At 34.5% G+C, this 14,073-nt stretch overlaps 1 protein-coding gene across 1 annotated transcript in view; it reads right to left on the reverse strand.

Moving 5' to 3' along the window:
* The window catches only part of mtor (mechanistic target of rapamycin kinase), a 157,762-nt gene that overhangs the window by 54,169 nt on the left and 89,520 nt on the right, over nucleotides 1-14,073 (reverse strand). Inside the window, exons 32-37 of the mRNA XM_052603534.1 lie at nucleotides 12,989-13,104; nucleotides 8,939-9,016; nucleotides 8,426-8,533; nucleotides 5,804-5,929; nucleotides 4,785-4,916; nucleotides 3,165-3,280 (exon numbers count right to left, since the gene is read on the reverse strand). Coding sequence (XP_052459494.1) covers nucleotides 3,165-3,280; nucleotides 4,785-4,916; nucleotides 5,804-5,929; nucleotides 8,426-8,533; nucleotides 8,939-9,016; nucleotides 12,989-13,104 — 676 coding nt within the window. The remainder of the gene's footprint in view (nucleotides 1-3,164; nucleotides 3,281-4,784; nucleotides 4,917-5,803; nucleotides 5,930-8,425; nucleotides 8,534-8,938; nucleotides 9,017-12,988; nucleotides 13,105-14,073) is intronic.

The following is a 14,073-nucleotide window of genomic DNA, read 5'->3' on the forward strand; positions in this document are numbered from 1 at the left end:
GCGTCACCATGTTTACATCCTAACAGGATGGTATAGCATTTCTTATCTCAGCCGTTTGTAAGGTGTTTCAGTAGCTGTGCGTCCACCTCAAAGGCAAAGGGCTAAAGTGGAGAAAAAAGTGGGTCTTTAGGATGTTTTATTCGTCCACATGCATCTTCCCATTCTTTTCTCCTTTTCTTATCGCTAGGAAATCAATGAATTCCTATATTGCTTCTTTTGTTGCCCTCCGACTGAAAATTACATCCAAAAGTCACACAATGTGGTATCATATCCGTAATTTATTTTCTTTTGTTTATTTTCTGAGTTGTGTTGCGGTAAAAAAGTGCCAGTAGCTCACAGAGTGCAACCATTTGATGTCATCAAAGCAGAATGTACTTTGCACATAAAATAATGGTGCCCCCCATAGTGTAAAAACATTAAAAAAAAAAAACCATCTTTCACAGGTTTTCTTTTACATATTTCAGTAAGAGAAATAATGTATGCTATATTAAGCTATACTGCACATGTCTTAATACCCAAGATCCCTTTAAGACTTATACTCTCCTATACTCACATAATAACCTCTCCCTTCTAAGAATGACCAATACCATTTGGTTATCATCACAGAAAGCCTGACCCATTTGTCCAGTCTCTCTAGTAATGTTATGATTCACAGTGTCTACAGCACTGATATTTTACCAGAATTTAAGCGAATATCATTTATTATTTTAATGAGCACTGTCCCAGCCTCGGAAAAGAGATTGAAAATTGTCCAAATATCTAATTAAATTCAAGTTTTTGTTCAGCTGATTAAAGACCACATTTTCAATAATCTTGAATATAAAAGGAAGATTTGATATTGGTCTATAATTGCTCAAAATTGGGTTATAAAGATTTTTTTTTTTTTAGAAAAGTTTAACAACTGCAGTTTTCGGGGAGTTTGGAAAAGTCCCAGAAAGAAGTGATGCATTCACCACTTCTAAGAGATCTGCTTCTAAACTGTTTAGCACCCTTTTAAAGAAAATATGTGGGAAGTGCGTCAAGATTTTATTTTAATGGCGCTGAGAGCGACAGCGTTTGAGTACACTGCTCACTGCTCACACTCTCTCTCTTGTTCGTCATTGTCGTTAACAGTTGTGTTAAATACAGAAAGATGTCTGTCTAATAATTAGATAGAATGGTTAAACAAAGAAATTAATGTATATAGAAAGTATTATTACGATTGCTTTTATATTAGACCTATTAATAATAGAAAGGCAAACATTATAATAATTTTTTTGTTTGCCATCAGCATTAAGCAAATACATATTTATATAGTTTAGATAAATCTTTGAATGACTAATGAACATTTAATGTCACAAACCTTGCAAACTTAGTTGAATCCAGCTGTGATATTTTATCCAGCATGATCATGTGTTCTCTGTGTGACAGTCGGTCCGTGTAAATTAAATGTGATTAATTAAATGTGATTAAATGTCATATTTCTTAAATATGAATAATAATAATTTTTTAAAATCACATTGTCTTTATATCGGCTATCTGCCCACCTGCTTTCCAAGATGTCTGCATCAGCTGTCAAAAAACACATAGGTTGACCACTACTTTTGAGTTAAAGGAATCAAGGAGAAGATTAACAGAGTCTGCAGAAATGCTAGGTGCTGAAGATATAGCATTCATAAATAGCACACTAGTGTTCTTGTTAATCCATCTCTATCTTACACTAGATTTCTTCAGGTCAGAACTCCTTTGAAGCATTTGACATTTTATTTTTGAGTTACAACAACTTCCAGTAGGTGGCACTAGGTCATTTAAATGATTACTGCATGTAGATGTATTCAAGTCAGGACTCTTGTCTGGGACAAATTGGACCTTGTATTGCATGTGTGAGTTACAGCAACATCATACAGCAATAATCATATCATCAACAGTTTGTTTGTGTGTGTGATTCTCTTATGTGATGGCCGTAAATGAGTTGGTCGTGACATTTTGCAATTTAGCAACAGCCTATAGTTTAGATGGACCAAATATGGTATTAATCGGATTAAATCTCTAGGAGTTTGTTAAAGTACATAACGACAACAGGAGCTTGTCACTGGGAGGGAAGAAGAAACTGATCTCATCATTAAGTAAACCACACAAGCTCTCTCCTAAAACCTGGAGAGCTGACCACCTATTTTTCAGCAATCAAAAACAGGCTCTTGACAATAGTAGTACTGAAAGACTGATTATTTCACACAGTAGTTAGAAGAGTCATTAAAAAAAACCACTTCAACTGAAATGTTATTGAATACAATAACTGTATATGTGCCATTAGATTAGCAAACAAGCTTATGAAAAAAGTCAAGAGAATTGTACACTATGAAAACAATTTCATTCAATACATAAATGGATAGAACAGAACTGGTTTAAGGAAAGAGACAAAACTTTTGAATTTGTCAGTCACAGTTCTTTCCTGTTTTGTAAAAATATCACTTCTAAATCAGATGTTTTGCACTATTCAGTACACATATTCAGAACAATGATCACATTAAGCAGAGATTACTTCTGTAAGGGAGGGGAGGGCCCTAATATCTGAGCAGTGAGGCAGGCCTATGTGAAGAGTTTGTTTGTCCTGGCTGCTGAGTGCTAAAGCTGTAGATTGAAATTGAAATGATTAGTGTGTAAAACTGTATACCACTCAGGGATGACGGAGTACACAAAAAACTGCTCCAGTGACAAGTCAGCTAAATTAGTCTTAAGTTCTAGCTATGTGAGACAAGCTTAGTGTTAACATACTACATTTTTATGTGCATTTTTTTTTTTCAGGTGCAAATCCTACACATAGCTGATTTCATTGGCTAACTCAATCATGCAATAATCTCATTTTAAAAAATGATCATGTATTTTATTAATAGATCGGATTGTAACAAACAGTAATGCTATCTTATCAGAATGTAAAACAAATGCTTAAGGTCAGGATCAAGGTAGCTTTTATGGGGTTAGTATTTCTTTGAGTATGCAGTTAGTACTTGTGACTGACATAACCGATTAAATCTTTAGAATGTATGTGTGGCTGGGTTTGCACTTAAGTGGTTTGAGAAAAATACCATGCTTTTTCTGATGGTTCACAGAATAAGCATTTAAATAGGTGCTTTTTTTGTCAAGTCAAATAAGAGTGTGGGCATATGGTTGCAAGTCTTACTGACCGTGCCATCAATTTGTGCAGCTCCAGTTTGTGCTGCTGGTCTTCTGCTGCGATAGCGTGTTGTGCTTGCTGTTGCATCCCCTGCACAAAGTGCTGCATATGCTGGAATGCATCAATCTGAGAGAGATGCAGATAGAACAAATGCCTAAATATCATGCAGTCCTTACTAGTAGAAGATATTTTATGGCGTCAGTATCCTTTTTATACAGATCAATTCCCTGGAACAATGGCATTGACTCGGGCCAGTTAACATGCATGTGCATTTCCATAATACCAGATTTTTTAGAGACTTCATTAAACTGATTATTGCATAATGCAGATATTTTTCTTCTTTTTTTTTATCCAATACAAAACATGCACATATACTATAAACAGTTTCTGGTTATAACTTTTTATATTATTATTTTCTTTTCATACTATGGAAGTCAACGGGGACCAAAAATGGTTTGGTTACCCATATTCTTCAAAACACCTTATTTTATGTTCAACAGAAGAAAGAAACTCATACAACTTGAGGGTAAATAAATGACAGGTTAATATTTAAAGGTTAATATTTATTTCTCTTAAAATTTAATCATTGGGCCAAACAGCAAAATGTAACACACACTCGCCTACTCAAATTGTGTTTGTGCCAGGCCTTATCATGGACTGTACAATTTATAAATCTACTTTGAATATTTAGTGTAAGAATATAGTCAATAAAGTCATGCAAATACATGAATCTACACATGAAATGTAAGATAAAAAAATAAAAAAAACGAATAAATTAAAATCCTTAAAAATTTTGCTAACCAATGCAATTTAAAGTTAACAAGAGGGAAAGACTGACTTCCTGGTATTACTTACATTTGTAATGTTTGCATTCGGATAAACCTATATGGGAGTTGGACATAATATAGTGTACTATGTAATAGTGTATAATGTCCATTTGTGAAATACTCTTAAGGAAAAGGTGACATCTTGCATAATATGAAAAAAAATATTAACAATCACAGCATTTCAAAAAGATCTAAACTGAGCTGCTTCATCTCATCTGATTGGCATTGTTTAAGTGTTCATTGTTATGATTCCCTAGTCTTTACAGTAAAAGGACCTGGAGCCCTAGTGGTCAGTAGATGTTTTACAGGACTTCCTGTGTTGTGCGAAAGGGGGCTCTGGGGTCAGTACACATTATGCAACAAGGGGCCCGCAGGCCTAATTCTTGCAAGCAAAAGTAAACTAAATATTTATATTAAAATAAAATTTTCATCATTGAAAATGCAAATGAATGCTGTCATGATGTAATTTTCCTTTGACTTTAATGTGATTAGTCTATGTCATTTATGGCTCAGTTGATTTAGCACAAAACCACTTGGCTGTAGAACTGAGTGCCAATGAACCAAAATTGGATCATGCAAGTCATATATTTCCAGGAATATACGTGTCAGATAAACAACTTCTTTTAAGATGAATGGGAATGCTTCCTCCTAATGGATGGCTTCCTCCAGATATTGCAGACCATTTTCATTTTTTTGCACATACAAGCAGAAAGATTCAGTACTTCACTGTACTAGAATGGAAATCCCGGGGGCACTGCGAAGGGAATCACTTGTTTTCAAGAGCAACTGAAGTGAGTGTTTACCTTGCGAGTGCTCTTCCAAATGTACTTCATATAAGCGTAGGTGACATGAGGGTGGGCGGTGGGCAGGGGATGGTCGAGCTGTTTGGAGGGATCCACACCCAGCAGTAGAACGAGGGTTTTATGGGCTAGTGCCTAAGGAGTACATAAAGATTCTGATGATTATGTCTTCAAACTGTTGTCACAATGTAAATAAAATGGCAGACATCTGTAAACCAAATGTAATTCAGCGACATGAAATGGCAGCTGTCATAAAAACTTGTTTTTGAGAAAATGATTGCAACTACACATTCAAAATGATTTTCTACACAATCATAAATAATTAAGACTTCAACTGGACCAGCTAAAAAAAAAAAAGAAAAGAAAAAAAGTGCACATAATTCAGTGTCAATATTTAGCGATCTAAATGTCACTAAGATTCACCCAAATAAATAAAGTTGCTTGTCTGGAGATCACAGGCAGAACATCTTCAGTGTTTGAACCCGAGACCTAAAATGATCCTAGTCTATCCTTAACACAGCAGTGCCTGGGGTCGAAGAGGTGATGATGAAGAAGCAGGCACTGGCTGATAGGCAGTTTTACATTGATGCATTAATTTCTATTAAACAATAAAGGGGAGGAAGTAAAAAGAGTTGTTTTGGTAGCTTGGTTTCCATAAAAGCTCCTTTTTGAAACGTACACTGCATTTATAATGAGATGACCTCTTATATGTCAAACAAACAGGGAAATTTAGATTTTTAAATTTATGCCTTTATGATCTTTATAACTCCACATTGTGCATTTCCAACACCCCTTAGCAGTTCTAAATCACTGTAAACAATGTTTTCTTTAGGTTTATTGCTTTAACTTTTCATTGTTTATGGATGTTTCTCCATTCTATACGTTTTGCCACATTCTGGAAGATATTTAAAACTTCCACAAGAGTTTTTCCTTCTGTGAAATGATGCGATGCAAATGATATTCAGTGTGTTACATGAGTTCAGTGTTAAGCTTGCTATTGAAGATAACAGTGTTGTTCTTACTAGTCTTCCACTTTTTCCACAGAGGCTAGCATACTTCAACCACGTTCTCATGTCCTCATGTGGACTAATGACTAGGGACCGCACCATCAAGATCCTCTGCCAGTCCTCGACAATACGCTGACAACCCTGAAGAAAAGACAAGACACATTTTTAGCATTTACATAATTTACACATAAAAGGCCATTATCTATCTACCCAGATTATGGGTCATAGCATCATGGTGTGATAGCATCATGTCGAGGAGACAGTGTGTTTTTAATTGTAAAGGCAAGTTTGTTTTATTTTCACTGCCAAAGAATGAAGATCAGAATAACCAATGGCTAAAATTCAGTTTTACCACAATACCAGAGCAGTACAACAAATCCCTTTCACTGATGACTGCTTTTCTAATCTCTTTGAGTACAAGGCGGGATTTGTACTCAAAATCAAAAGCGTTTGGCCATAAAAGAGGGTTCATTACCAATTTTATTTAGACCAACGAGCATCTCCGAATCACAACGCGAAGTATGATTATGAAGTTATGTGTTTGTTTTCTCCCGAGCGTCTTATCCGTATGTGTGCTGTCTGCAGCCTTTGTCTTTTACAAACACGTCATTAAAATGAACTGTAACTCGGTGAATACTCCGTGAAGAGACATGAGAGAGATATCTATAGAAAGCTTGATATGTCTACTTTAAAACTAAACAAGTGCTGCCAAAAACCGACATTCTGTGATAAAGTAATCCATATGAAAACAATGCGATGTCTATTTCATGTCGCCCTTCGTTATATGTAATGTGACCGCGGCTTGAATACACCCACAGAAGAAAAAGCAGCGAGACTGTTCAAGTTTTTTATTTTACTGTTTGCTTCGTGATGAGAGGAATAATAATAAGACATAATTCACCCCAAACAGATGCTAACGCATAGTTTACAGTGAAGTTGTGTGTGGAACAACCAATCAAAACTATGTTAGTTGACCAATCAGAACACAGTATGCTACCGAAAGGTGGGGTTTAAAGAAACTGAATCTTTTGAACAGCTTCGTGCGAACCGTTTGGGGATCTCTGAGAATTGAGGTCATTTTAAAATGATATTTTGACAAAATGACAATGTTTTTTAACCTTGGATGGATTTAAAGCTAATGTACAGGACTTATAAACAGTGATAGGAAGCTTAGAATTTTCATCTTACTGGCTCTTTAATGCATTTCTCTGTTATTTTAGTATTATTATAATTATTTTATTTCAATATGGTAAACTATATATATATTTGACAAATGGTTTAGGTAAACAGTTTTCTAGAAGTAATTAAACAGTAGAATACATTACCTGAAATTAGTAATCTATAAATTATGTCACAAACAAAATTTTTTGTTGTGTAATTTGTAAATCAATAACAGACTACAATTTGCAAGTTATCTACTCAGCACTGACTATGCTGAAGTTCTGGTTGGTAACATTAGACTCTATGAAGTTTTTTTACATTATTGGCAAGAAACTGAGCAGCTAACAGCTATAAACAATAGTATGTTAGCCATTAATTTGAGAAAATGTGTCGACAAAAAGATGAAGACTGAATTAGGCGTCTAGTTATTATCATAGACTACTGACTTTTGGCAAAAGTATGAATTAGTTTAAGATTACAAAGTGGGCAGTCCTTAGCCAGAATAAGCTACGTCTACACATAACAGGGTTGAATAAACCTGAAAGCGGATATGGATGAAAAACTGACTGTACATAACTCATCAAATCACACTATTCTGAGTTCTGAGTGTAATTCTCCTGAACTAAAGTTGACCAATTGACTGCTGACTAACATTTACTTGTCAACAATATATCAGTTCTGCACTTTCACACCTTCCTTTATGAATGGAAATGTCTGCATGTTGGCAGCATTATTTCTCACTGTTAAATGTTTGTTTTTCCCCGGTGGCACTAGCTGAGCATATAAAAGAAACACAAGCCTACACACTATGTCAAGACACCCTGCTGAGCTGATGTCAAGCCAACCACAAAATGTTTTCACACATAATGTCAACCATTGCCGCGTTCCCATCGAAATTAACCGGAACATTCGTACCAGGAACTTTTTTCCCCAGGAACTATTTTCCCCCAAGACCCGTTGACCCCATATCAGAAGGTCGAGCCTAGAAGAGACTTCTCTCGGCGGATAAATGATCCCTGAGCTCCCACTGATCACGTGGAGCTCACGTCTCCGAACTCGGCGAAACAATGCTGCGTGAACTCAACCAATCAGCATGTTTAGTGCCCAAGTCCTGCCCCCAAAAGTTCCAGAACTTTGAAAAAGTACTAACTTCCTGCAGTGGAAACACACCAAGTACCAGCCCAAAGACCCTAGTTCCTGGGTAAAGTTCCTGTGGTGGAAACGCGGCTCATGTCAAGACAGGATTACTGATAAAGCAACACATCAGTCTGATGAATCCTTCCTTTGTGAAACTTGGAATTAATGCATTGCTTCTGACTTACTGTTTATATGGCAACATTTAGTGAGGCGGTTAAAAATATACATGTGCAAAAATAATTTTTTAATTAATTTAACTTTTATTATATAGACATACATATAGATCCCTGAATACTCCTTTTAACTTGGTATGTGTGGAGTGAAAAACAGTGCTGTTACCTGAAGCCTCTCCCACCACGTTTCCCTTATAATGTCCCTCCTCTCAGGAACCAGTTTATACTGGATCACCTCCTCTAACTCAGACAGCATCTGACAAGACACCATGGCCTATGAGAGAGAAAGATGAACAGAATGAAAAAGACCCTTACTCCCCTTGAAGTGCCTTGACTATATATACTTTCGTATGCACTCTATAAACATTCAAATCATCTTAAATTAAAACAGTGCAACTGAAGAAAGAAAAGATTAGATCCATAAAAAACAATTTTCTCACTCAATGTCAGAGTATATGTGTGTGTGCATGTGTTAATTAAAACCTTATGCAAGCTGGAATAATGCAATACAGAGACAAGGGTTTGGTCTTATTATGTAATAGTCTCTCCTGAAATGGTCTCTCTTTAGCTCACATGCTGAACCGCAATTACTCAAAGAACAAGACAAAGAAAAGGTTTTCATTACTTGTGTCAGACTTGGGCCAGTCTTCCATATTGAGACTGAAGTATATGCTCTTACCCCATATGCTCTGCTGTAACTTTCTCCAGCCATGGCGGTGAGCTCAGCATCCAGTAGGTCTCTGGCTTTGTCAATGCACTGAAATCACATGAACACACATTATACCATAGTGTTGCTGAATGCTTGATTATGGTTGTAACTATTTTTCAATGAACACACATCTATAAAATGTTCCATGTCTGTTGACTACATTATAGTAATTTAAAATTATTTTGGTTAATTCAAAGGACCTTATAGCAAACTAAAGCAAAAAATCCAAAAACCAAAGAGACACTGACCAAGAAAACTATGATATACAATAAATAAATAAATAAATAATTAAATAAACAAACAGATAATTTGTATGTTTTTACCACTGAATTACATATGGAAAACATGCTTTCATTCTACTGCTTTCTTGCTCACATAGACATGTAAACACACACATACAGATCTCTTTAAGCAAAGCCAAAACTGCACAGAATAAAAAACAGACCTAAACAACTAGGAAAGACCACAGACACCCATCAATAATCTAGAATTCTACAGCAAACTCTATCAACAGGATTTCAGCCTCCCATTCACACTAAAATCCCTTTCCGAAGGATTTTATCCAGTGTATTTACTATACTATATAAATTGTATTAAGTATTATGTTTAAAAACATTAACTTGTATGGTAACTTGGTATTATCAGTCACAATGTGTTCCTACTAAGCTAAGCTCTATTTTTTCTTTCTTGGATTAACATAAAAAAAAAGTGACAGCAGCTAGTAAATTTTTTTCTCAGAAGTTTATGTTCACTTAAGACAAAACCAACAGTGTTTCGAGGATACTCGTCAAGATGGGTATTTCAACATATTTTTATATGTATTTGTCTGTTCAAGCACAAAAAGAACCAAAACCAAAGCTCTCTGTGTGCGCGCTGTACAGAACATAGCGAACGGGTGCTGAACTAAGCTCTTTCACATTGTTTTTGCTTGCATGTTTAAATTGGCAAGGTTTTTTTGTTAGTTTGAATGTAAGAACACATGAAAGAAAACTTAGTTCAATGAGTACTCAGTTGAGTTCTTTCGCATCTTCTTGTGCTACAATGCTTTAAAATCCCTTGAATGTTCAAATAGGCAAGGCTTAAAAACACATGCAAATTATAAGCTTTTCAGTGATTTTAGTCAACTACCCTGAGAATTGTTCATGCTGGCCTTGGGCAGGCGGTTTAAATTGCCTCCTCCACCCTACAACCATAGGCCCCTATAATCGTCATCACCTTTCTCCTCACTAGTGAAGGCCCTGCTTTTGAGTACAAACACAATATATTTGGAAAGATCTATGACAGTCATATAGGTCTTCAAAGACCTATTGGTGCTTAGACCCAAAAAAAATCACTAAGTGCAGCTTCATTTCAAAATTAAGTTGTAATTATAACTGAAAGGATTGTTTCCTGAAACTGAAGAACTTTGCAAAGCTGATGCTGTTTTTCCAGTTTATTATTCTGAAGCTGCTTTGACACAATCTGTATTGAACAAAGCCCTATATAAATGAATATAACTTGACTCACTTGACCTAGAGACTTGTCAGCATGGATTACATGGATTGTTATCAAAATAGTAAAGCCTCCCCAAATCACATTTTTATTTAACAGTTGTTGGATGATGATCTGCATTTTGGTGGATAAAAGCCTACAGTACACTACAGTACGATGCTGACCAACTGCACAGAAATCTGGACCTATATCATCCTTGATATTACTTGATGTTACAGTAAATACAAAGAAAACATTTTCAAAAGAGTTCCACATGTAATATATATTTAATATGTAAAGATGTTGCTCAATCATGGCAGTGGACATTTACAATTAAATCAACCCTTTTACATAGAGTAGTTAAGTCAGAGGTCGAAAATCTGGGTAGATAGATAATGGCCTTTTATGTGTAAATTGTGACATTAAGTAAAAATCATAACACCATTATAAGGGTACCTCAGAAAACATTTATCAGTTAAATTTTTTCCTAAATTCCATTTATTTTTCCATTAGAATTTTTCTGGATTCAGTTTTTTTTTCCATTTTAATTTTTCTCCACACCTTTTTAATAGTTATAATTAATGTTTATTAATCAAAAGTCTAATTATTTAAAATCATGAAACTTATACATTTAGCATCAATTTAATAAAAGTTTAACAAAAATTTTGTTAAGGGCCATAAGAAATATAACCATATTTTTTATTGTTACCAAATTCTATTATTTGAATGCATAAAACAACTTAATTATTATAATTTTTTTTCATTTATTTTTTAATTACTGAAAATTAAGCAAACTTTTTATTTACTATTAAAATTAAAATATGGAAGAATTGTTGTGTGATTATCCCTTAAAAAATAATGTTTGTTTCATTGTAGTAGTAGTAGTAGGCTATGTACATTCTTCTGAAAAAAATAGGCTTTTATTTTTACACTTGGTTCAGTATATGTGTAATAAATTAAACCTTGCGTCTGCACCATTCATTAACAGAGACACTCAGAACATGCAGGATTCATATTTAAATCGACTTTTGCGGCTTAATAGTTAAAGATACTAATCCATATCACGATTTCATTTAAGTGTAATGATGACCTACTTGTGATTACCTCATAAAAAATTTGACCAATGCCTTGATATTCCACATTAAACTGTGAATTCAGCATCATGGTAATCATAGGGTCATTCAATTATACCAGCACAATTTATAGTCTCACACTTTAACTGCTTCTATTCTTGAACACTTAATGATTATCTAATCAAAATAGAAGAGCAGCGCTGAGTCTAGGAGAACTAACCCGTATCACACACACTCCGGACGTATTACATTCAACTTGAGCAGCGGTCTAAAGCAGTTTATTAATTCACCAAATGGACAAAAGTTTACTTCAAGAATGAACAATAAGGCATAGATAAGATTGAAGTTCGGTGTTTAAAAAAGCGGAGCAAACGTAAAAGAGTGATCTATATTATAGCTCTATTAATGAAGCATACAGACTTTTTTAGAGCCACAGAAAGATAAACGTTTCAATGAAAATGCTCAATATACCATTCATTATGTACATTAACAACAATTCGGGCGAATATAATGTAATTTAACAGAAAAATATGTCAATGGCGCTCAGTGGCAGGGCAGGATTTTCTGTCAGCTGCATTTAATTCCGGGTCTGAAGTTTCCCGCCTTGTTTAGCTTGCAACATCTCGTGTGTAAACAAATAGCACATGTTGTTAGTCAATTCCGCCACTAGAGGCCAATCTTGCACTGTATAATGAAAACAGAGCCTTCTCAGACGCTCCAGCAACTAACGCAACCCGAAAAATTTCAGCATGGATCTTTGCAGATAACTGGTTGCTCCAGCAATCAACTATCGGGGCCGATTAATCGGCAAAACCAATCGGTCGACCTCTAGTAATTATTGACCCCTTTAAACCTTTTTTTTTTTAGAACTGACAAAGACCGACACAAAAAAATTACAAGAGATTTAGGGATCAATGTAATGAGTTTCCTGGGTAACCAAAATTACCTTTGACCAGAAGTAACAGATTGATCTCATTTTATCAATGGCTACTTTCCTTTCCAGCTTTAAACCGGACTTATGATGTTACCGTTTAATTTAAGTAACCTTAGTCACAAAATCCTCTCGAGTAATGGAACAGGTGGGATAGACAGGATAATAATGGTGAATACAGAATAAATGGGTGTGACTGTGATGTTCTCTAAGTGTATGAGCTCATCTCTCTCTCTCTCTCTCTCTCTCTCTCTCTCTCACACATGCTCACAGTCACGCTTGTTTAGGAAAAAGAAACACTGCATCACCGCAGTGACCATATGTCAGCCAAGTTATTTGACGTGCGGATTGAGGGTAGTCTTTGACCAGTATTACATAATTCCTGTGAGACAATGCACCACGGCAACTGTTGCAATCATCATCTTTCTTCTTTCTGGATGTTCCTTCCATGTGAGTTAGACATTTTTAGAGAATGATAAATGAGGTGAGAGGCAGTTTATATACTGTTTATTTAATAACTCTCTTAAGTTGTTTATTATGCAGTACCTGTTGAGCCAATGAGAAGAGATCCTGATGTAAAGCAAGCACTGCCCTGTAAAAGGCTCCATCATGGGTGTCTCGTGGGATCATGCAAGTATACTCTTCCATACTGTCCCAGTGGCCTGACAAACAAACAAAGAAAAAATTATAAACAAATATAATATAATATATATATATATATATAATATTATAATATATATATATATATATATATATATATATATATATATATATATATATATATATATATATATATATATATATAGTGATCAACTTTTTATTATCTTTTATATATAACAAATAACAACTTAACATCCATTCAGGATAAAATGCAAAAACAACTACAGACATATAATCAATTTACATATTCCAATAAGAGTCATTACTAGGGCTGTGAATCTTTGGCAAGGCAGCGATTCAATTCGATTATGATTCATAGGTTTTCGATTCGATTCAAGAACGATTTTTGCAAATTTATAACGATTCAATTCGATTCGATTCACAATTAAATTCGATTCGATTCGATTATAACGATTCGATTCTGCATTCTTTAAGTGCATTTAAGGGATTATTTAAATGCTTCTACTAAATTCTTTAAATGCTTAGTCAGGGGGCAAATTACAGTAGCATTTATGGTTAGAGAACCATAGGTTAAAAAAAAACAAAAAAAAAACTTTTGTCCATTGTTAAATGCTAGTTTAATGATGCGACCTGGCATACGTAAAAATGTATGTAAGCCAAGTTTTAAAAAAAAAACAGCTAAAAGAGTATTATGTATAAGCTAACATTTTGTCACACCAGGGGCGTAGCTATAATTTCAGAAGTGACAGAAATGTCAAATACAATCATTTTATGTATGTAGCCTATATAATAATAATAATAATAATAATAATAATAATAATTATTATTATTATTATTATTATAATTATTTACAAGGAATTATCTTCTTTTTTAATTACTTTTAATTAGCTGTAATAAATCAAATACACTGCTGGACAATAATCGATCATTTGTAATTTATATTTTTTTCCTAATGGCAATTTTATGATATTTATATACTAGGCTACATTTAAGTAGCAATTATTTAAATT

The sequence above is a fragment of the Carassius gibelio genome, chromosome A8 (assembly GCF_023724105.1).
Source record: "Carassius gibelio isolate Cgi1373 ecotype wild population from Czech Republic chromosome A8, carGib1.2-hapl.c, whole genome shotgun sequence".
In the NCBI taxonomy this organism is placed as follows: domain Eukaryota; kingdom Metazoa; phylum Chordata; class Actinopteri; order Cypriniformes; family Cyprinidae; genus Carassius; species Carassius gibelio.